The sequence below is a fragment of the Sorex fumeus genome, unplaced genomic scaffold (genome assembly GCF_029834395.1).
Source record: "Sorex fumeus unplaced genomic scaffold, SorFum_2.1 ptg000075l, whole genome shotgun sequence".
NCBI lineage: Eukaryota > Metazoa > Chordata > Mammalia > Eulipotyphla > Soricidae > Sorex > Sorex fumeus.
Window position 1 is genome coordinate 3,282,427 of NW_026606132.1, and position 25,074 is coordinate 3,307,500.

General features: G+C 46.6%; 1 protein-coding gene across 1 annotated transcript in view; it reads right to left on the reverse strand.

Moving 5' to 3' along the window:
• The window catches only part of HS6ST2 (heparan sulfate 6-O-sulfotransferase 2), a 364,072-nt gene that overhangs the window by 338,156 nt on the left and 842 nt on the right, over window positions 1–25,074 (reverse strand). The window contains exon 2 of the mRNA XM_056130176.1: window positions 23,999–24,517. Within this exon, the coding sequence (XP_055986151.1) occupies window positions 23,999–24,517 (519 nt within the window). The remainder of the gene's footprint in view (window positions 1–23,998; window positions 24,518–25,074) is intronic.

A 25,074-nucleotide genomic window follows, 5' to 3' on the forward strand; every position in this document is an offset into this window, starting at 1 on the left:
TCCATGAGGTTGCAGTTGCCCCGTCATACCTGGCTTTCCAATAAGCTCTGAGGTGGCGGCCACCTTGCTGCTGGGGGCAGGGGATGGAAAGGTGGAAGGGAGAGACACCCTTTCCCTCCCGGGGAGGCATGGTGCCGTAGTTTAACGCATAGTCCATTCACTTTTCTGCTGCAAGCTGCCGGGCTCTGGATTAAGTCCTTTTGCCTCTGGAGCCATGGCCATGCCGGAGAGCCATTCGTGGGGAGCAACTTGTGGCCTCAGTAGGGCATGAAGCCTGCTGGAAGTTCTGGGAGAACAATCTGTTTTCTCCCTTGTTTAAAATGAATTCAAAGTCCACCCTGGCATACTACCAAGAGCGAAATGATAAAGCTGCACATACCTCGGCTCGGCAGTGCTCAGCTCTACCCATCGTAGCAGGTGCTCTGCATGAAATTGCTCCTTGCTGACCAAAAAGATCTCATTCCATCCTAGGGTCGGTTTCCAGCAAACCAAAGGAGCTCGATTTGGGTATTTCCTGGCTTGGTGGTGTACATAGAAACTTGACATTCTCTAGAGAAGATATTCCCAGCGGAAGGCCACAACTTGCACCCCACACCAGGTCTCTTGTTATTGGAGCCATACATAACTTCCGTCCTGTAAATAATACTTACATCACCATGGTTGAAAAGCAAAACATGGGCCAGAGACAGTACAGCAGGCAGCTTGCTTGGCTTGCATGTAATCAATCGGGGGTTGATTCCAGGTGCTGCATGGGGTCTCCTGAGCCGCTGCAGGTGTGACCCCTGAGCACAGAGTCAGGTGTAATCCCTGAACACCACCAGGTGTAGCCCCCAAACCAAACCATACCAAACAAATAAGGCATTCAGTGGGGACCATGGGAACTTTGCTCATCCAGATCTTATATTTTTTAGGTGGAGGAAGAGAATGTCAGTGCTGATTCCCATGTATGCAAATCCTGCATACAGTCCTTTACTTAGCAACTGACTGAACTTTGAAAAATCACAAGCCACTGTCCCCAGTGAGGTGACATACGGTGCCTGCAACACAGGACTCCCTTGACGAGCTGAGCTGGGCTATCTGAATATATTAAACTGTCCAGTTAAGTCTCAGAATATCCCCACCTCTACTCACCCACCCCAAGACAAAAATTTCTTTCTATGGCAGTTTGATTTCCGTCTCCTAATGGATCTTGTGACATCCAGGTCTCTAAGCCCCTCACTAATAATTTTTCAAGGCCATCTGGAATAAATAGAAGTCTCTCTCAAAGATGCAAGTATGCAAATTCCAGCACTTTAAATGGGTTCTGTCCTTAAGTGCATAAACCAAAAAGCACAGAAGAAATTGGATTAGAAAAAGCAAGGGATTTTTTTAGACCCCTCTAATTGGCATTAAGTCACCAAACATTGTCACACACATATCACTTGCTTAATTATTTTGTGTGTGCATGTGTGTATCTTTGTAACTTCATAAACATATAAATGAGAGGGAGATGCAGATTTAATGTACATCCATATGGCAATAAATACAAAAACTGCCAGAAGATGGTAAAATCCTATACTAACACAAAATGATCTCCCCCCACCGTTTTGCTTTGCTTCCAAGTCACAAAGAACAAATTTAGGGTGGTAGAAGCTAAAGCAGGATTACTTACCTAAAAGGAGAAATAAACAGACCATTTAGTTCAATAATGCAATTTTGGGAGCTGGAAAGATATAGCGGGTGGGGTTCTTGTCTTGCACACGTCTGACCTAGGTTCGATCCCCAGGACCCCCTATGGTCCCCAAACACCACCAAGTGTAATTCCTGAGTGCAGAGTCAGGAGTGATCCCTGAGCATTGCTGGGAGTTACCCAAAAACAAGAAAGAAAAAAAAGAAAGAAAGAAAGAAAGAAGGAAGGAAGGAAGGAAGAAAGAAAGAAAGAAAGAAAGAAAGAAAGAAAGAAAGAAAGAAAGAAAATGCAATTTTTAGAATCTTAGAAGCAAGGAAAGCTAGTGCAGGGCTTAAGACACTTGCCTTGCATGTGACAGACCTTGATTCAATCCCTGACACTGCATATATAGTGTGTGTCATTTCCCCCCCACCCCCACAAAAGCAGGGGTGATTCCTGAGCACAGAGCCAGGAGTAGCCCCTGAGCACTGCTGGGTACAGCCCTTCACACTCCTCAACCCTCCCCCCAAAAAACTATTTTGTTTCAGCTCCATACTAACCTAATCATTTTTCATTAATCTTGTAGCATTTCCCCTCTCGGAGAGCCCGGCAAGCTACCGAGAGTATTTGATATGCCAGACACAGTAACAACAAAGTCTCCAATGGAGACGTTACTGGGCCCGCTGGAGCAAATCGATGATCAATGGGAGGGCCTCTTGTAGCATTTATACACAAAATCATTTCCACTTGTCCATTAAAATTTTCATTAGGGGAACTTTTTCTAAATTACCTACTATGCTGTATTTGCCCCTATATGCTTTATTTCCACACGGCTCTAGTGAGTTGGAACCAGCAAACTAAAAACAAACTGTAGCATTCTGCAACAAAACCAATCACAGAAAATAGCACACATTTTTGCCTGCAGTCTAGCTAGTAAACAGACTTCAACAGGTTGTCAATCTCCAAGTCCTGCCAGTTAATTGCCTTCCTAGCAGAGTGGCTACGCTGTCAGAGTCAGCTGATATGGCTAGCACCCCAAAGCCACACTGGCCTTGGGTTCTACTGGACATCTTTTAACCATTCTTCCAGGCCTTCAACCTAATTTCTTTGCCTGCCAGCACTAATGCCTGTCAGACTGGTAGGCTTCTGCTAATTTGCATATTCTCTTTGATGATACTTTTCTACAGCTGCCTCTTCCCTAAACATAGGGAAATGGTCACTCCTATGGGAACTGGCTACTCTCACTTGGTTCTTTCTATCATCAAATATACTTTTATTAGCTTCATGATGAGCCCCTGGGAATACAAGTCGCCTTCAGGATTCATTTTCCCTGGGTCGGCTCACTTGGTTGGGAGAGCAAGTAGCTCGATTTCACTGGCTCCTCGTTGTCCAAGACATGAACAGTCCCAACTTATCTCATTCATTCCCACTGTCCTCCAAAGGCTGCAACTACAATCACAGACACAGTGCGAGGATCTTTTGGGGGGGGGTCACACCTGGTGATGCACAGGGGTTACTCCTGGCTCTGCACTCAGGAGTTACTCCTGGCGGTGCTCAGGGGACCATATAGGATGCTGGGAATCGAACCCGGGTCGGCCGCATGCAAGGCAAATGCCCTACCCGCTGTGCTATCTCTCCAACCCCTAGTGCAAGGATCTTTTACAGAAACCCACCATGGTCGAAGCATTGCAACTGACTTTGCTGATCAGACACCTGCTAACCTTCCAAAAGGATCAAGATTAACCTCTTACAAAATTTATGAAGTGTGTGCACCACACTTTAAATCCACGGAGAGTCTATATTAGAATACAGGAGCCCTAGCAATAGCACAGCAGTGGAGGGCATTTGCCTTGCACACGGCCGACCCAGGTTCGATTCCCAGCATCCCATATGGTCCCCTGAGCACCCCCAGAAGTAATTCCTGAATGCAGAGCCAGGAATAACCCCTGAGCATCTCTGGATGGGACACCCCCCCAAAAAAAATGCAAAAAAAAAAAGGATACAGTTAAGGTCCTCATTCATTCTCCTTAGATGAAAAATTTTAAAAATATTTAAATTTTTTCTTTTGTTTTGAGGCCACACCCAGCTAGGCTCAGGGCTTACTCCTGCCCTGTGCTCAAGGATCACTCCTGCTGAACACAGGGGACACTCAGGGGTGCCAGGGCTTGAACCCGGGTCAGCCACAAGCAAAGCAAGCACCTACCTGTTGTATTATTGCTCTGGCCCAGAAAATGAAAGAATCTTGATAGTTAGTCCACTAGACCTAAAACGACTGAAAGCTTTAGACCCAAACTACAATAATTAAGCTTCAAAACATGTCTGTCAAGGAGTTGGGGGTGGGATGGAAGGGAAACTGGGATCATGGGATGGTGGTATTAGAGGTGTGAACCCTGGTTGACTAAAAACCCTATTGTAAACAACTTTGTAAGTCATGGTGTTGAAATAAAAATATTATCTTCAATAAAACTCCTTTCTCATTTCCCTAAAGTATTATTCGTATGATTCCTCTGCCCCTCTCGGAGAGCCTGGCAAGCTACCGAGAGTATCTCACCCGCACGGCAAAGCCTGGCAAGCTACCTTGTGACGTATTCAATATGCCAAACACAGTAACAACAAATCTCAGAAGTGGAGATGTTACTGGGCCCGCTCGAGCAAATCGATGAACAGCGGGAGGACAGAGTTTGTTTGTTCTGTTGTTTAGTGTTGAGAGGCATTTGCAGAGCCGGAGAGATAGCACAGCAGGTAAGGCACTTGCCTACCATACGCATGGCTGACTCTGGTTTGATCCCTGGCATCCCCGATGGTCCCAAAAGCACCTCCAGCACTAAGTCCTGAAGCCCAATGCTACACCCCCCCCAAAGGCATTTGCAAGCATTTATTAGAGGGGAGAAAATTGGGCCAGTGCTTGGCAGAGTGGATGCATTTCTCTTGGCTGTGCTTACGGATCAGAATCATTCCAGTGTCCTCTGTACTTGGAGATTAATTTTTTAATTTGGGGGGGAGGCTTTTTGAGTCACACCCGGTGATGCATAGGGGTTACTCCTGGGTTTTCACTCAGGATTACTCCTGGCTGTGCTCAGGGGACCATATGGGATGCTGGCAATCGAACCTGGGTCAGCCGTGTGCAAGGCAGACACCCTACCTGCTGTACTATCATTCCAACCCCTGTACTTAGAGACTGAACCAGGCTTGGCTGCATGCAAAGCAATCAAGTACCCTAACCCCTGCACTATCTCTCTGGTCCCTTTGCAAGGGTTTTATCCTGGTTTGTCAGTGCTGCTCAGAAACATTCCAGGGATTAGGGATTGAACTCAGGGCTACTGCATGCAAAGCACTTGCTCCTGCTCTTTAAGCCATTTCCCCAGCCCCACAACAGCTCCTATATTTAAACCTTCACTGAGCCCGAAGAAGCCCTGAGCACTGTCAAGTATTCTCAAAAAACAAACAATCAAAAACACCCCTTACTTAAAAAGAAAAAAAAAAAGAATTGGCAAAATCTACTTAGTGATTTGGGTTGGGACTCCCAAGAAGTGCTCAGGAGGCCCAGGGTTGCCCAGGTGATTCTTGGCTAAACAGGCCATCAGGCCATTGGTTCAGTGCAAGAGCCTGAGACTTCAGCATTGCTCAGCCCTGTGCTGCTAGAAATTACCCAGACAACCTGGTGGTGCTGGTGGGGGCGGGGGGCAAGGGGGGGAGAGTGCACTACTGGGCCACAGCTGGTAGTGCTTGGAGGACTCTTGGCGGTACCTAGTGACTGGGAACCAAAACTGGGTGAGGCAAATGCTAAGCATGCCCCCTAACCACAACTTCCCAGCCCCCACCATTGTGATGTTTGAAGTTATAAGTACTCCCTTGTAAAAATCAGTTAGCAGGGGCCAGAGTGATAGTACAGCAAGTAAGGCTCTTGCCTTGCACACAGCCAACCCAGGTTCGATAGCCGGCATCCCATATGGTCCCTCCAAGAACCACCATAAGTAATTCCTGAGTTCAGAGCCTGGAGTAATCCCTGAGCATCACTGGGAGTGGCCCCTAAATAATAATCATAATCACAATCATAATCAACTGTCAACTGTCCTCCCATTGTTCATCAGTTTGCTTGAGCAGGGCCAATAACATCTCCATTGTGAGACTTATTGTTACTGTGTTTGGCATATCCAATACATCACAGGTAGCTTGCCAGGCTTTGCCATGTGGGCGAGATTCTCTTGGTAGCTTGCCGGGCTCTCGGAGAGGGGCGGAGGAATCGAACTTGGGCTGGCTGGGTCGGCCGCATACAAGGCAAATGCCCTACCCACTGTGCTATAGCTCCAGCCCAATAATAAGTAAGTAAGTAAGTAAAGTAAGTAAGTAAAGGCCCTCCCGTTGATCATCGATTTGCTCGAGCAGGCCCAGTAACGTCTCCATTGGAGACTTTGTTGTTACTGTGTCTGGCATATCGAATACTCTCGGTAGCTTGCTGGGCTCTCCGAAGCCCAATAATAATAATAATAATAATAATAATAATAATAATAATAATGCAAGGCAAATGCCCTATGCACTGTGGTATTGCTCCAGCCCAGTAATAATAATAATAATAATAATAATAATAATAATAAAGAAGTTAGCAGTCTCAATTACATTTAATTTGGACAAACACCGCCAAAAGAGAAATGAAAGACTTTTGGAGATGCGCCTGAGAATTTAGCGGGCACTAAACTGTACCAACCAGACCATATGGCCTAATTGGTTTTAAATGCCAGCTCCAATACTGACTGGCTGTGAGGCAGTGGGCTATTTATGCATTTTGTTCGATTTTGTTTTCTCATCTTAAAACAGGTTTCTAAAAAACATCTACCTCAGAGAATTGTTTTGAAGATTACATAAGGAATATATATGCACTCGGGGTCAGAGCAATAGTATAAAGTATAACAAGAAGGGCATTTATCTTGCATGTGGCCATCCCAGATTTGATTCACAACATCTCATATGGTCCCCCCAGTCCCAGCAGAAGCTACCCTTGAGTAAGTCCTGAGCACTGCTGCGTGTGACCCCAAAACCAAAAAACATTTTTTTTAAAGAAAAGAAAAATAGGGGCTGGAGCAATAGTACAGTGGATAGGGCACTTTCCTGGCATACAGGTGACCAGGGTTCAATCCCCAGCATCCCATAAGGTCCTTCGATCACTGCCAGGAATTATTACAGATTACAGAGCCAGGACTAATCCCTGCGCATTGCCAGGTGTGGCCCAAAAAACAAAAAATGGAAAAAGAAAGAAAAGAAAAATATTTACAATGGCCTTGGCTGAGGGCCTGGCTCAATTGATAACCTCAAACATAATAAGCCTTCAAGGAAAGTCTGGCCATGCAACCCAAGTCCAGCCATCAACCATCACTTCACACTAGTCATTGTCTAAGACTTAACAATTTTTAGCTCTTACGTGTAAATTGAGAAACTCAATGGAGGGCCAGAGAAATTGGCATAGTCCTAGTTAAGGTACTTGCCTTGCATGCAACTGACCCTGATTCAATACATGGCATCATATAGGGTCCCCTAAACACTGCCAGGAATGATCCCTGATCACAAACCCAGAAGTAGACCCTGAGCACCACTGGGTGTGACCCAAAGCCCCACCCACTACACCCCCCCCCCAAAAAGAAAACGCTATGGGGCCAGTGAAAGGTTAGCAACACTTCCAAATAATTGTATGCAATACTTCCAAATCTATCAGATTACTGTTGCCCTACAGCAAGCAAAGCCTGGTCAGCAAACCCCTTGCTCCTGCCTGACTGGTCTTGACATCAAGTGAATGACGTATATCATGGTCTCTAAGATATTTATTCTAAGTTTCTAGGCTACCTTAGAATAGAAAATAGAAATAGAAAATAGAAAAATAGAAAATGGGCTTAAGAGTCTATTTTCAACAGTATTCCACTTATTGTTAGAGAAGAACTCGTGTTCATTTAATTGGGCGCAGGCCCATTACATTGGGCTTGTTAAGCATGTTGTTCAAATCTTCTGTATCCTTCCTCATTTTTTTGTTTCTTGCACCTATTTCTGGAAGAGGCAAGTAGATTTTACAAATTCTCCTCATACTTCTGTCAATGTTTGCTTCATCTATTTCAAACCTTGTATTAAGTATTACATCGAGTTGATATCTAAAGATCCCAGTTACCTAATAAAGATTTTGCCTTAGTCTAATTTTATCCAATATCAATTTAGCTACCTTCTGGTTTAGTTTCTTTCTGGTAAGTATTTGCATAGTCAAATCCAATTCTATCTGTATCTTTGTTTTATTTAGCTTTGTTTTTCATATACAGCTATCACTGGATTGTCTATTTTCATCTATTGTGATCATCTATGCTTTTCAACTGGTGACTTAAGTCAAATTCTGTTTATTGTAATGAAGTTGGGCTGGAGCGATAGCACAGAGGGTAGGGCATTTGCCTTGCACGCAGCTAATGTGGCCGACCTGAGTTCGATTCCTCCACCCCTCTCAGAGAGCCCGGCAAGCTACAGAGAGTATCTCGCCTACACGGCAAAGCCTGGCAAAGCTCCCTGTGATGTATTCGATATGCCAAACACAGTAACAAGTCTCACAATGTTACTGGGCCCGCTTGAGCAAATCGATGAACAATGGGAGGACCATGACCGTGACCATAATGAAGTTGGTTGTCAAGATCAAAGGGCCTTTGATTTGGTTTGATTTACTTTGGAGGCCACAGCTGGCAGTGTTCTAAGCTTATTCCTTTTTCTGTGCTCAGGGATCGCTCCTAGCAGGGCTCAGGGGACAACTGGAGTGCCAGGGATTGAACCCAGGTTGGCTGCAATGCAAAGCAAGCATCTTACCTGCTTTACTACTGTTTTTTTTTTTTAAAAAAGCCAAAGGGCCATTTTGATAGAATCTCTGGGTTACCTGGCAGTAACTGAGCCAGTTTAGTCGATTTTTTAACACGTTTCCCTCGCATACATTTACTCTCCTGGAGAAAGTGAGCAAACACGTCTGGCAATCTCCGGGAGTGAACTAAAACTGATAATGTACTGAAGATTTGTCTTTATTAGTATAGTTATGACAGAAAATCTAGATTAAAGCAAGGAATGGTGCACACAGGCCTAATCCATTTGATGTAAATCAACTCACTGCATGTTTCAATTGTTCTATACTTTTTCAGAACAGTACATGGAAGCAATTCATTAGGACTAAACTCTTCACAAGAAACACACCCACCAATTCTCTTAGGCTCACTAGGACATCTCTGCTAGTGAAATTTAAAAAGCAATCAAACTGAAAAAGTCCTCTTTGCAGACATTTACATAGAGGAAGAACATGATTCTTGACAATTCAGAGTAAATGAAGTGCAAATTATTCCTTTATAGTATATCCCAGAATTGAAGCTTAAATTGTGACTGAAAAAGAGCCTATTTTAATCAGAAAAAAAATATTTATTGGTAATTCCCATAAGTTTATATCGATACATTTATATGATAGGATAACAAGTTCAAAAGTATTGCTAGGTTATAAATATGGAATTCACGCAAAATTTGCATGTATTGAATTTTATTTTGAATTTGCATGCATGCCTATATTTGAATATTTATAATATTCCAGAAAAAGAACAGTGGAATGTGCAAGACAGATTTATTTAGTTTTAATGCTCTGAAATGTGTCAAAGTCGTCAACACTATTCTTAGAGGGAAAATGGCAGAAATAACAAATGGAGTACAATAAGACCAACTGAATAATCACAAAGTCCAATCCCTAATAAGACTAGAAAAGTTCTTTGCCAATAAATATTTTACTAACGTTTAGACAAACATTTCTCAAAGCTTACAATGACGTTGCTTCAGAAGACATATACCACTAATGACTGCCTCATTATACTTTAATGGAAAAGGGACTATTCCAAACCAAACCCTTTTCTTCTTGACTTAGTAACTAAATAACTCATCTGATTTGCCACAGAATGTTACTATCAGCTTTACAACTGTGAAGCCCATGTGGTTTATGTGGAGTTTCTCTTTGTGTGTGTGTAGGGGGTAGTGGGGTGAGGCTATGCCCAATAGTGTCAGAAGCTATTCCTGGCTCTGTGTTCAGGAGTGACCCCTGATGGTAATCGGAGCACCAGATAAGATGCTGGGGATTGAATCAGGTGTCAAACCAGGGTCACCAGGATGCAAGGCAAGCGTCTTAACCCATGTGTTATCTCGCAGGCCTCTTAGTATAGTTTCACTAAGAAGATCATGAACCTCACTGCACAGTTTGACCCCCAGATATCCAGATCAGGTGAAGAAAGAGAAGTTCTTATCAGTCTAATCAATCATTAACTGGAGGCATCATGCATATTAAGTGCAAGTTCCCTGGGAAATGACGCTCCAGCATAATGGACTGCCCTGTAGTCCTGGATGACAGTAACATGTCCACTAACTGACCTGAGTCTTCAGTTCTGGATCTTTAGAGCTATCATACCCCTTTGCCAGACCCAACGCTTTCTTTTTGGGATGGAGAAATAGTGCCCTACACACAGCCAACCTGAGTTTGCTCCGTGGCAACCCATATGACCACCCCCCAAGCCCTGCCAGGAGTGATTCCTGAGTGCAGAGCCAGGAGTAAGCCCTGAGCACTGCCAAGTGTGACCAAAACAAACAAACAAAAAAGGCTTTGCTCTTGTAACCAGATTAAATCTGGTACCAGCTCTCTTGGAAAGAGGTTCGTGAGGAATTAATATCCAGGACCTCTTGGGTGGGTCCAGTGTAGTAGAACTATACATCTGTTAAACACTATTCATTTCTCATGCCATTTAATCTTTTTTTGCCATTTAATCTTTAAGCAGAAAGGGAAAAATTGCAATTCACTCAAATATCTTAATATTGAAATGGTATGAGAGTCCAGTGCATTTGTTGGAAGTATTCTAGCAGCCTATCATCAAAAAAATGAGCATCTGATGCCTAACATATCAACTCTGCCTTTCTGTCTGAAACATTATATAGCTGGGACTCCTTTCCTCATTAAGGGCTCCCAGGATACAGGGAAGCTAATGAAAAACCCAGCAACAGTTGTCAGGAAGTAAAAGAGTAGACGTGAGTATAATTTATCATGGCCATAACAAAAGTAAGTAAGTAAAGGCCCTCCCATTGTTCATCGATTTGCCCATAACAAAAATCCCATTAAAAATGTTAATGTTAGGGACTGAGAGATAGTACAGTGGGTAAGGCACTTGCCTTGCACGTGGCCAACCTGGGTTTAATTCACTGCATCCCATACAGTTCCCAGAGTACGACCAGGAGTGATTTCATTTTTTTATCTTTTTTGGGTCACACAGAGGTTACTCCTGGCTCTGCACTCAGGAATTACTCATGGCAGTGCTCAGGGGACCATATGGGATGCTGGAGATCGAACCTGGGTTGGCCACGTGCAAGGCAAAGGCCCTACCTACTATACTATAGCTCCAGCCCCCAGTAGTGATTTCTAAGTCAGGAATAACCCCCTGAGCATCACCAGTTGTGGCCACCCCCCACCCAAAAAGTTAAAAGTCCCATTCCATGCCCCTTCTGAAAAGATAGTACAGTGGGTAGGGTGCTTGCCTTGCATACAGCAATCCAGGTTCAATCGCTGGCACCTGAACCCGCCAAGAGTCATCCCTGAGCTCAGAGTTAGACGTAAGCCCTGGGCAACGCCAAGTGTGACTCCCAAACAAAACAAAACAAAAAGTTAATGTTTATTTTTATTATTAAGGAAGTACATACTTAGGGCCGGAGTGAGAGTTCAATGGGTAGGGTGTTTGCCTTGCAAACAGCTGACGCGAGTTCGATCCCCGGCATCCCATATGGTCCCCCAAGCACTGCCAGGAGTAATTCCTGAGTGCAGAGACAGAAGTAACCCTGAGCATTGCTGGGCGTGACCCAAAAAGAAAAATAAAAGTACATACTCATAAGTTCAAAATCTTCAGAGAGAAAAAAATCATCAATCTATTAATATCATGGGATTTTCCCCACCTTCTTTATCTTTGATGTTTCCGTTTGGGAGAGTTAGGTGAAACTATGATTTATTCCTCTCTACCCCCCCCCCCCCAACCCACAACTCTCTGGCTCTCTGTAGCGTAGTTGTTGTCATACTGGGTCTATAATTATCTCTTTTCCCCTTACCACTAAATCACTAGCAATTTTCCATAATCTATAAAAGGACCTTTAAATGGTTGCACAATAATCCTCCAAGTGGATTTCTTGAACCTTTATGTATGTATATGCTCAGATTTTTCCAATTTGTTGCACTTATAAATAACTCATTTGCCCTTAGTTTACTATGTTCCTACAGACCTATCTTTTCCCCATGTTTCTTTCCATAACATTAACTAACTATTTGTTTCGGGTCTGTTTTTCCCATTCCATGCCCCCAGCACATACAGCAGATAGAAGTTATTTAAAGCACATTTATTGAATAAATGAATTGAATGAATACATGAGTAAACAAAAAAATCCTTTATAGGCATACATATATTTTTCAATAAAATGCCAGAACAGAAATCATGGATCAAAGAAAAATTCATATATTCATTTGGGATTTGGGGATGCATCTGGTGATGGCGCTCAGAAGCTACTTAGTGATTCCTCCCAGAGATACTCAACAGATCATGCAGTGCTAGGGATCAAGCCTGGCTTCCCGCATACACAGTAGCCTTTTAAGTAATCTTGCCCCTATGGATTTTCTTTAAAAAACTTAAATAGCACAGCGGGTAGGTCGTTTGCCTTGCACGCGGCCGACACAGGTTCGATTCCTCTGTCCCTCTCAGAGATCTCGGCAAGCTACCGAAAGTATCCCGCCCGCACGGCAGCGCCTGGCAAACTCCCCAAACTCCCCGTGGCATAGCCAAAAACAGTAACAAGTCTCACAAAACAGTAACAAGTCTCACAACAGAGGTTACTGGTGTTGTTGATGAACAACAAAGGGCAGTGCTACAGTGCTATCTACATAATAATTGGGTTGGAGAGATGACTCAATGGGTTGGGCACAGGCTTTGCATGTGAGACCTAGGTTCACTTCCCTGCACCATATGGTTCCCTGAGCACTGACAGGAGTGACCCCCAGCACAGATCCAGGAGCAATCTCTGAATACCAACAGGTAGGGCCCCCAAACTAAAAAATAGCAAAACAAAACAAAAACCAAGAACCATTGTGATTTATATACCCACAGCAATGCATGGTAACTGTGGCATTTACTACACCCTTGTCTGTACTGGGTATTTTGTCTAATTTGGTGGCAAATGATGACACACATTGAATTGTTTGATCTTAACCAGTGCTAACTAAGGAGACAAAAAAGCTTTCCCGACATTAATTATGTAAATTTGCTTTAAATTTGCATGTTTTAGTATCAGTGAGGCAAAATAGTTTTAACCTATTTGTGTCTGTAAACTAACTACACTGCCCGTGTTGTAAGATATCTGGGCATATCCTTTGTCTTTCTAACCCATTCATAGGAGCTCTTTATAGATGTCATTCTTTCATCAGTTTTATTTGCTGTGCATATTTTCCCCAGTTTGACATATGCCTTTTCATTTGGGCTATTTTTTGACAGATGAACATTTTCCATTTTTATGTAATCATAACTGTCGATCTTTTTCTTTATTCAAACATCTTTTTCCTTGGTGTCAAGTCCCTTATGCGCATTGTAACTCCCATTTGGGGGAGGGAGGAGCACACCCTGATAGTGCTCAGCGCTTACTCCTGACTCTTGCTCTGGGGTCACTCCTAAAATGCTTGGGGGACCATATGCGGTGCTGGGGATCAAACTGGGGTTGGCTGCATGCATAGCAAATGTCTTAAGCCCGGATCTATTTATTTGGCCCTGGACTTCCCTTAAACTTTTAAAAAATAATTTGGGGCAGGGGTGGGCGGTTGCAGATAGATAGCAGAGCAGGTAGGGTGTTTGCCTTGTGCATGACCAACTCAGGTTCAATCTTCAGCATCCCATATGTTGTTCCCTGAGCACCGACAAGAGTGATTCCTGAGTGCAGAGCCAGGCAGGAGTAACCTCGAGTTTCTCCAGGTGTGGCCCAATAAACAAAATAAATTAAATAATTGGGGGGAAAGGGGTGTTGGGATCACACACTGAGGTGGTCAGAGCTAAGCTTACTCCTGGCTCTGTGTTCAGGGATAGCATTTGATCCTCAGAGTTGGACCCGGAGATCCAACAGGGGTCAGCTGCATGTAAGGTAAGTGCATTCTTAGTGCTATAGTACTATTTCTTCAGCCCTTTCATTTAAATCCTATTGCAAATTCTGGATTCAAATTAACTATGTTCCCAGACTCTCACATATTCAACTAGGTCCCAAACTGATAAAAAAAAAAAAAAACCTCAGTTCTCACTTGATTCACGCTCCACCCACCGGAAGTTCCATCCACCGAATGTTCCATCCACCAGAAATCTGGGCATTAGGTCAGCTACAGCTCTTCAGAACGTTCCCACATACCCAGAGCCAACCAACTTCTAAACCTCTCCATTCTGGTCAATATTATCACCTGTACTCTAGTATGGAAATGAAGTTGTATTTTTCATTCCTTTACCCAAAAGAGCTTTTCATACTCATAGGATTCCAACCTCCCCATTGTCATTTCAGACCCTCAACATTGAGGCTTCACCATATCTACCAGTTCCCAGATGCAAACATGAACCATGATCTCCTTCCTGGTCAGGCCTGACTCAGACCTCACAATTCCTGGCAAATATCATGAGCACTCTCACTACCTCCTGTACTCTACACACAGACCTTCTCAAACAGCTCTTCTTTCTGGCCTGTTCTACTTTCAAAAGACAGGGGACGTTACAAATCTCAATTCTTTCATTTGAGAGGAATAGTGATGGGACCATACCCAGCAGTACTCAGGGGCTATTCCTGGCTCTTGTTCAAGAGTGACCCTTGGTGGTGCCATAGAACTATATGCAGTGCTGAGGAAAGAACCAGGGACAACGGGATATAAGGCTTTAATCCCTACACCATCCTTTAGGCCTTTAATTCTCCCCTTTTACAAGGGGGACAGACGCACCCCATATCAGAGTTCCACCCTCATCATCTGTCCAAACTATTTGGCTCTGCACTTGACCCTTCCATTGTCCTTTATAAACTTGAGGCTGCAGATGTTGTTGCAGATGTAACCTTGGGTCAGGGGACCTTTGTCGTGACTCTCATTGTCCCCATTAGCTCTGTGTGGTGAGCATAATATCTCCTTCACAATGTTTGCTGAGTAGACCCAGTCTGCAACATAAGGCAATGGACTTCTCTCTGACAAATACATTCTGGCAGTGCTATGACACTTAAAAGACATGAATGATATTCAAATTGTTTTCAAACAAAATCCATCTATTTTAATAAATTATCTGAAATACCAGATTATTCAGTTCTAATGAAGGCAGGATGACACATCTTCCTAGCATAAAATGGGCAGTTTCACAAAATTTTTTGATGAAGGACAGAAGGATTATCCTTTGTTGTATTGTTTTGGGTCACGCCCAGTATGGTGCTCAGTAATGACTCCTGGATCTGTGCTCAGGAGTGACCCCTGGCAATGCTTCCTAATATGCAGTGTTAGGAATCAAACCAGGGTCGAATGCATGCAAGGGTGTATTTTAGCCCCGTACCCTGTTAATGGCCCAAGACTTTCCTCTTAATGTCATTTAATGATTGATATCTAAAACAGACAAACTCTAGGACCAGAGTGATACTACAGCAGGTAGGGCACTTGCCTTGCATGAGGCCAACCTGGGTTAGATAACCAGCATCTCACATGTTTCCCGGAGGTAAATCCTGAGTGCAAAGCTGGAAGTCACCCATGAGCATCACCAGGTGTGGCCCAAAAAAACAGAAAAGAAATTGTTAAAAATAAAAATAAAAAGCAAAATTGTTAAATAAAAAATAAAACAGATAAGCTCAGAAAACCTTATTGCTACAGACTAGCAGTAACCTGAAATTACTATTAAAAATACTAATTATGATGTCTGTAGAGATAGCTCGATAGACTGGAGCACAAGCTCCATTGTATGTGGTAGGCCCAAGTTCACTCCCCAGCACCACATGGTCCGCTGAACACTACTATGGAGTGAACTCTGAGCACAGGGCTAGGAGTAGCCCCTTAACACCACCACCATGCCCAAAAATAAAAATAGCTGATTATTAGTAGCCTTCTGTATGCTAAGTTCTCACATTATGCGATCTAGTAGGTTTCTGGAAATTAAGACTTCAAATGAAACAACAGATGACAAAGGTAGATTCTCAAACGCCATCATTTTGTCATTATTCTGTTGGATGAATATTATTTTGAAATAATATTGAATGAATGAACAATGTTATTGGGTAACCTACTATGTTTCCGTAGCTAAAAAACAAAACATTGTCCTCCCATTGTTCATTGATTTGCTCAAGCAGGCCCAGTAACGTCTCCATTGTAAGACTTCATGTTACTGTGTTTGGCATATCGAATACGTCACGGGTAGCTTGCCAGGCTTTGCCATGCAAGCGACATACTCTCGGTAGCTTGCCGGGCTCTCCGAGAGGGGCAGAGGAATTGAACCTGGCTCGGCCAGGCTGGCTGCGCGCAAGCCAAATGCCCTACCGCCATGCTATCACTCCAGCCCTAACTGCACTATAAATCAATGTCTAAATAAAAACCACCAGCGAGGGTCTGGAGTGATAGTACAGCAGGTAAGGCCTTGCCTTGACATGGCTGACCAGGTTTGATGCCTAGCACCCCCATACGGTCTCCCAAGCAACATCAAGATTGATTCCTGCAGGGTGTAGCCCCAAAAGTAAGCAAACAAAAAATCGCCAAAGAGATAATACTGAAGGTATTGCAATTGCCTTGCATGTCGATTGCCTCGAGCAGGCCCCAATAACGTCTCCTTCATCCTAGCCCTGAGATTATATTCAAGGCTCTTTAGGAGAATGAGACCCATCATTGTTACTGGTATTTGGCATATTGGGTACGCCACGGGGAGTTTGCCAGACTCTGCCTTGCATGTGGTTGATCCAATTTCAATCCCCTGGACCCCATGTGGTCGATACTCTGAGCACCACCAGGAGTCATCGTTGAACATGGAGCCAGGAGTAGGCCCTGAGCACCAATGGATATGATACCTTACGAATAAATATATATATATATATATATTTTCTTTTTGGGTCACACCTGATGATGCAAAGGGTTTACTCCTGGTTCTGCACTCAGGAATTACTCCTGGCGGTGCTCAGGGTACCATATGGTATGCTGGGAATCGAACCTGGGTCATCCATGTGCAAGGCAAACTGCCCTACCCACTGTGCTATCGCTCCAGCTCTGAAATAAATATATTTTAAAAAGAATTTAGAACTGGGGCTGGAGTGATAGTATACGGAGGGTAGGGCATTTGCCTTGCATGTGGCTGACGCAGGTTCGATCCCCGGCATTCGAAAGAGTCCCCTGAGTGCAAAGTCAGGAGTAAGCCCTGAGCATCGCCAGGTGTGACTCCAAAAGACCAAAAAAAAAAAAAAGAAGAAGAAGAATTTAGAGTTCTGGGACAAAGGACAAAGCTGGATGGGCAGTAGCATATGGTTTGCATATAGAAACCCCAAATACAATCCTCAGCACTGCGTAGAGTTCTCTAAGCACTGTTGCGAGTGACCCTTCACTCCATCCAGCACAGTTCCAGATATGATTCACAAATAGAAACAAAAATAAAGCAGAAATGGAAGGGGAGGTAAGTAGAGGCAAGGAGTTATTACTAAGTAAGTAAGTAAGTAGAGGCAAGAAGTTCTTACTAAGACCTTGACTTTAAAAAAAATGAAATAAAATTTATTGAGCATTATCTGTGTGTGTGTGGGCTAAAGCGATAGCACAGCGGTAGGGCTTTTGCCTTGCACGCAGCCAACATGGCCGACCCGAGTTTGATTCCTCCGCCCCTCTCGGAGAGCCCGGCAAGCTACCGAGAGTATCTCGCCCGCACGGCAGAGCCTGGCAAGCTCCCCGTGACGTATTCGATATGCCAGACACAGTAACAACAAAGTCTCCAATGGAGACGTTACTGGGCCAGCTCAAGCAAATCGATGATCAACGGGAGGGCCTTTATCTGTGTGCCAGAGATATCAGGCACTGGGGATACAGCAGTAAATGACATGGAAATGTGTGCCTCCTTGAGTCAGGAGAAGATAGACAAATTATAAATCGGCAAAACATGTTCAATCCGTAATGAAACAAAAAAGTGTTGTAAAGGGGAGTTGGTCATTCACATTTTATTTTAAGATAGCCCCCTTGAGGGACCAACGTGATAGTACAGTGGGCAAGACTCTTGCCTTGCACACAGCTGACCCAGCTTCCAACCCCAGGACCCCATATGCATATGTTCCCCTGAGCCCTGCCAGGAGTGATCACTGAGCACAAAGTCAAGAGTAATCCCTAAGCTGCCAGGTGGGGCCCAAACTACTCTGCCCCCACAAAAAAATTAAAAGGAGAGAGAGAGCATTGAAAGGTATGGCCCAAACCACCCCCCCAAGCAAATAAACAAAATATGCAATAAAATAACAATAAAAACAAAAAATAAAACAAAAGATTTTAATAAATCAAAAACTGAAAATAATAGGGCATCCCATAGGGTGCCCTGAGCACCGCTAGAAGTGATTGCTGAGCAAGGAGTCAGGAGTTACCCCTGAGCATTGCCGTGCGTGGCCATAAATAAATATTTTAAAAGGAATGACCCAGAGACACCTTAAATCAGATAAAGTACATGTCTTGCCTGTCCAAACCACCAGGGCCTCTCAGCGCTGCTGGGCGTCGGGTGACACCCCAATATGTCCAGGCCAAGAAGCACTGCATTGTCTTTGCAACACGCTGACAGATCTGCACTGCTTGGCTGAGTATCACCAGAGTGGCCCCCCAGCTCCAGAATACATCTGGGGAGGATCTTCCTAAAGAAACGACTGGCCCCATCCCTCATGCTCCAACCATGAAAAACAAAACAAAACAAAAAAAACCAAGCTTTTCCTTTTTTTTTCTGAGGGACCATATGGGATCCTGGGAATCGAACCCAGGTGGGTCCCATACAAGGAGAATGCTCTACCCACTGTACTCTGGCCCTAAAGCAAGCTTTTCTTCATAGGAAACCTTTTGAGTCCCTTCCTACACGTGGTCTACTGCACTGTAGATAACAGTGACTCTTCCCTACTACCGTTGCTGGTAAATTTCAAGATGCTAAAAGATTAGGATATAACATGAATATGACGATCAGATTCTTTGATTTTACAGCAATGGAAACAGATCTCTTCCCCCAGTCTCAGCTATTCGGGGGGAGCATCAGCCAGCCTGATACCTGGAGAAGAAGAATGAGGCTAGGAGCATTTTTTCCGGGTCCCATCGGCATCCCTCCAACAGACCGAGGAGTGCACTCGACTTGGCTAGAAAAACGGGGAATCTGGCCTGAGAAAAGCCCCCAGACCTTGGGAGTTTGAACAGCTAGTGAGCAACCATGTTTGGATACATCCTCCAAAATGGCCTCAGAAACTAGATGAAGCAGGACCCTTCTGTGACCCACCCCCGTTCTCTGCTTTCCCCCAACAACATACAACATATCAGTGAACAGATGCAAGAAAAGCAAGTTGTAGTTTGCTTTAACAAAAAAATTCTTCTTAATAAACAACTTGTGCCTTCTGCCAGCTAAGCACTTTCTCTCTGTCTCTCTGTCTCTCTGTCTCTCTGTCTCTGTCTCTGTCTCTCTCTCTCTTTCTCTCTCTCTCTCTGTGCCCTCACCAGGCAATGTGATCACAATCGTTTCTCTTCAACACTTAAAAATCACCAGGACTTTCCCTTATTCCCAGGCAGGGAAAGGACTCAAACGGAGCACTGGGTGTAGGAGTCAAGGTTTTGGCTTACAGCCACAATATCCTCTCTTGCACCTCCCCAACCCCCCAAACCCTGAACCCTATGTGGATAGTTGTGAGCTAAAAAGTGGTGCCAAAGACTCAACATCTTTTCCTTGCTGCTAAGCTTTGCACTCATTTCCAACATGGACACACTAGGGCTTCCAACAACCTGCCCTTGAGACCTATTCCCAGGGAGCCCTGGGCGTCAAGGACCTGAAAATCAGTTCTTCTCCCACTGAGTCCAACAATCTCACCCCAATCCCTTTATCCAAGCTCCCAAATGTAAAATGATTGAAAACAGCAACGATGGGGTTACGTAACCATAGCAGTGAACATTTCTGGAGTCAGCTCACTTGGTGGCACAATACCTCACTCCGTTCTCCTAAAAATCTTTGTAGCAAGACACAGTCAGTGTAGCCAGGCTACACTGTGTTCGACAGAACTGGAGTCGAGGCCTGCGCTCAGTGACCTTGAGAATGTCCTTCATCCTCTCTGGGCTTTAACTCTCATCTGGTAAATGGGGGTATTGGTCCTAAAGATAATGGACATTTATAGAGGGGTTCTAGTGCTGTGATAGGGGGAGTTAGGAAAGGTCCTCAGAAAGTGGAACCACTCTCCACACTTACAAGGCAGGGACAGGCTCAGGTCCAAGGTCATAGAGCAGGGAAGTGGCTGGCATTGAAGGAAAGGCCCAAATGTGGGAATTCCCAAGCCAGACAGATGGAGCATCTTTCTTCATCAGTTCAGCAGAGCAGAGACCACCAGCTGGTGCCAGGAGGCTGCGATACGTGGGGACTCATCTCCTGAGACCAGCTCCTCACTCACATGCATCACCGCCACTGCTAAATTTTCACCTCACGCACTCTCTCTCACACTCGCACACGCACACTCCCACACAGACTCCCACTCTCTCCCACACTGACACACCCGCGCTCTCACGTATACCCGCACTCTCACACACACTCATTCTCACATACGCTCACATGCATACACTCACACGTACACTCTCAGTCACACATACACACTCTCACACTCTCTTCCACACCTATACCCTCTCAGATACACCCAGTCACACACATACATATGCGCACTCAGGCACATACAATCACACACCACACATGGCACTCACTCTCAGACACCCCCACTGTCTCACACACACACTCTCTCACACGCACACACTTAAACTCTCCCATACTCTCTCACACACCCACACACTCTGTTACTCACACTGTCTCCGTACATTCTCACACATACACACCCATTCTACATTCTCACACTCACTCTCAAATAAACCCAACTCACACTCTCAAATAAACTCATTCTTTCTCTCACACGCTCATATTCAACACACTCTAACACATATTAACACTCTCACACTCTCACACATGCTCTCTGCCACTCTCAGAAACACATCATTTCAGACTCTCACACACACACTCACTCTCACATACACACAGTCTCTCACACACACACATATACTCCCACTTGCACCCACTGATACCTTTGCTCTTATAGGATTATCAAACTGGTCCTGACAGCAGGGATTTGTCAAATCCCGGGAAATTCTGGAAGCCTCAGGCTATCTATCACTATTCTTCAAGATGAAGATTTCTGGAGGTGTGGAGGAATTAATGAAAGAAGGAAGAAAAAGATGCCCTTGAGATAGCCATGTTTTTCTCTAGCAAATGTTACTGCAGGGGAGGGGGGCGTTGCAAATGGTGTAAGAGGCAGTCATTCTGACTCTTTAAAAAAAAAGTGGCTCTTCTTTGATTAGACTAGATGGCACTGTGGTACCACCCCTCTGGTGGGCAAGCTAAACCTCATTTCAGTACAAACAAGGTTCCCTCAATTGAGGACCATCTGAGAAACTACCCTGAGGGCTCCTGGTTATCTGAAGGAGAAGTGTTAGAAGGAAGAGGTAGACCGGGAAGCTACATTAAGCATGTATCAGTGTTAAGAAATCGCATCAGTGTTAAGAGATCCCACCCACCCTTTACACATTCACAAGGATTTCAACAGGCACGTGAGCAATGTTAAACCCCAGACAAAGTCTTAACTTTTTTTTTTGCTTTTTGGGTCACACCTGGCAATGCTCAGGGTTCACTCCTGGCTCTGCACTCAGGAATCATTTCTGGCGGTGCTCAGGGGACCATATGGGATGCTGGGAATTGAACCCGGTTGGGCCGCGTGCAAGGCAAACACTCTGCTATCGCTCCAGCCCCCAAAGTCTTAACTTTCGTGCTAGCTAGGACTTTGTGTTGACTTTTCAGCCACAGTTAATACTGCAGAATAGTATTTTTGTCCCTAAGACCATTTTCGATACCACCATCCTTCCCAGTCCTTGTGACATCTACACGCTCCATCAGCAGATGTTATTTTCAGTATTTCCCAGTTGCTGGGGATCATCCAAAAAAACAGAATCTTGGAATGACCGTGACTTACACAATTCTCACAATGGAACAAGGTGGTTATTTTCCTGGAACCGAAGTCCTCTTAGAATGAAAAAAAAAATGTTAGTGCTATCAAAGAAATGGAAGATCAATAGAATCTGCCAGAATTTCCACATTCCCACATTCCACATTGGTGAGGGTTCAGGCACTTGTTTCTCATCCCACCGACCTGTGTTCAAAACACCCTGGCACCACCGGGTTTAAAAAGCCAGGTCTCAAGCACAGCTAGGGGTCTTTTCCTGAGCACAGAGCCAGGAATAGGCCCCAAGCCCCCCACCCAAAAAGGGGGAGGGCATAGGAGAGGTAGGAGAGACAGATAGTGGGCAAGGCACTTGCAGCCATTAATGGTTCTCTCCCTGGCACTACAAAGGGTCCCCTGAGTCCTGCCAGGACTAATTCCCTGAGTGCAGAGCCAAGATTGAGTGTTGAGCATTGCCAGGTGTGACCCAAAAAGAAAAATGAAAAGACACTGGAAAACAGAGGGACAGGAAAGTGAGCAATGGGTGATGACTCCTCTAATCTCAATGGTGAGCAGAGAGTCAAAGGGTTCCAATTCCTTCAGGCTGGACACGGACACACGGACACACGGGGACACACACACACACACACACACACACACACACACACAACTGCCCTGGTGGTTGAATTCCTATAGAAACCTGCAAAGTTGGATCATACCCAGGGTATCCAACAGTGCCCAGCACAGGGGGATGGATGGTGTTCCAGCAGATAACTGTCCCCTCAGATCGCTCAGTGGTCACCTCCACAGAGAAGAGGGTAAAAGCACACACATCTCGCTTCATTTCAAATGTGACCTTGCCCACCCAGAGATCCAGTCTGGAGATTCCATGGGCAAGCTGACTCACCTTGTCTCCACCCCAATTTGCTTTAGGAAGAGTGATAGAAATGGGACCCCTGGTTGGGGCAAGCGGCCCTCAGTGCTCCTCCCCCTCCCTTCCTGGCATTCCATGACCACCAGCAAACCCAGCAAACCCAGCTGGATGGAGAAAATGCTCGGGCTTCAATAGCCACTGGCTACGGGCAAAATCATAAATGAGCTTCTTTCTCCATTTCCCCCGGCTTCCCAGCAAGCCTGGCGCCCTGACTTGGTCCCCAGGCTTCCCATGTGAGGCTGGGCTCCACATGGGAGTGTGATCGGCATCTCAGAGGGCCCCTGGGCCAGCAGGGCGCCCCTTACTCTGGCAGGGCAAGGGGGAGGGGGAGGGAGAACGGCGCAGAAGCCTGTCCTGCAGGCAGGCAGTCCCCAGGGGCGTAAACTGGGTACCAAGGGGCATCTTTGCAAATCACTGCAGAGGGACTCCCATTGGCCTTCCGGGGAGGGTGGTATGGGGCGGGGGGGGGGGATGGGGGGGCGTGAGGGAAAGACAAAGTCAGGCAGCGAGAGATTAAAAACTAGACAGGGTAGAAGCGGAAAAAAAGAAACGAGAAGCTGCAAAGTGAGGCAGGAGAGCGCTGGCTGGAGCAGAGAGCTGAGCGGAGAAGATCGCGACCAGGAGAGGAGCGCGAAAAGGGAGAAGACAATGCCGGCGCGGGAAAACAGGAAGAGAGGGGGAGAGGTAGCTTAGGAGCTGGGGTGCGGAGAACAGAAGACCGGCCAGGAGGGACTTGGGGACGCCACGCGCAAAGCGCGGTTTTTTTTCTCTCTCTCCTTTTTTTTTTCTAGGGCGCTCTAATGGAGAGCCTGCATGCGGTACCCAGTCTCGGCGGCGGCGGCGGCGGGCGCTCGCTCCGGGCCTCCCGACCGCTTCCCGGGCACATCGTCCCAGCAATCCGGCAGGCCATCCCGCGGAATGACAGACCGGCCGGCCGGCCAGTCGGTCGGTCGGTCGGGGCCAGAGGGGACAAGCTTCCCGGGGCCGCCACGGAGTGTCGCGCGTCCGCCCATCCCTGGCGCCGCCGGGACGCAGAGGTGCGCGCCCTGTGGCGAGTGGGGGCGGAGGTGAGGTTGGGGGCAGCAGCCGCCCAGGCCCGGGATGCGCTTCGGGACCCCCTCCCCGCCCCAGGTCCTCCACGAGCGCACACTCACCTGGACGGTCTCAGCCGGGCGTCGCGCTTGCCGTCCACCACCGCGGGGACGCAGCTGGTGAGCTCGGTCCAGTCGGCGTGCAGCCCGCAGCTCCAGCCCGTGGAGAACCTGGAGAAGAGCCAGGTCTCCCGCTTACCGGGCCGGTGGCAAGTGCATTTCTTCTGCCCCACGCGGCACTCGCACGGCTGCTCCAGCTGGATGTTGCGCACCAGGTGGCGACCGAAAGTGGTGCCGCCGGTCTTCTGGATGTGCAGGAACACGATCAGGTCGTCGCCCTTGATGTCGAAGTCTACCTGGCGCAGGAGGTCGCCGCGGCTGAAATTGTAACGGGGCACGAACCTGGCGGAGCTCTCATCCTCCGAGCGGTACGGGTCGGGCAACGGGGAGCTGAACGCCTGCAGGCGCAGGAGCTGGCATTCGGTGCCGGGGCACACATATTGGAGGACGATCACGGCGAAGAGGAAGAACATCACCAGAGCCAGCAGCAGCTTGTTGGATTTCTCATCCATGTTCCCGACGCTAGGGGAAACCCAAGCTCGTTACGTCAATCCCGCAGTTCGGCCCGCGCTCGACGTGCGCCCGCGCCGCCCCCTCCCCCTGGCGCCGCCGTTGCGCCCCCTTTCCCCCCCACCCTCCCTCCCCTCCGCACCGAGTACTCCACCGCGGCGGCGGTAGCGGCGGCGGCGGCCTTCCCCGCTTCCTTCCTTCCCGGCAGGCTCAGCGCTGTGGCTCCTGCCGCACACCCCTCCTCCCCCGCTCCTCTCCGGGTCGCCTACCCTCTCCCCTTCTCAGCCCCCCGCCACCCGGGCCGCCCGAGCTCCCCGGAGTCGCTCGGCCGTGGGGTTTGTGCCCGCCGGACCCCGTGCGTCCCTGATCGCCCCACTCCCCAACTCCCGCCCCGTGTCCGAGCACCCCCCCGCCCCCTCCTCCGAGCGTCTCGCCGCACTCTCGGCCACTCCGGGGCTCCGCTCCCCCCCATCCCTCTTCGGCCGCCGGACGGACGGACGGGCGCGGGCGCCTCGGTCCCCCAGTCCCCGTGGCGCGCTCCGCTCGCCCACCGTCTCCCCGCCGGCCCG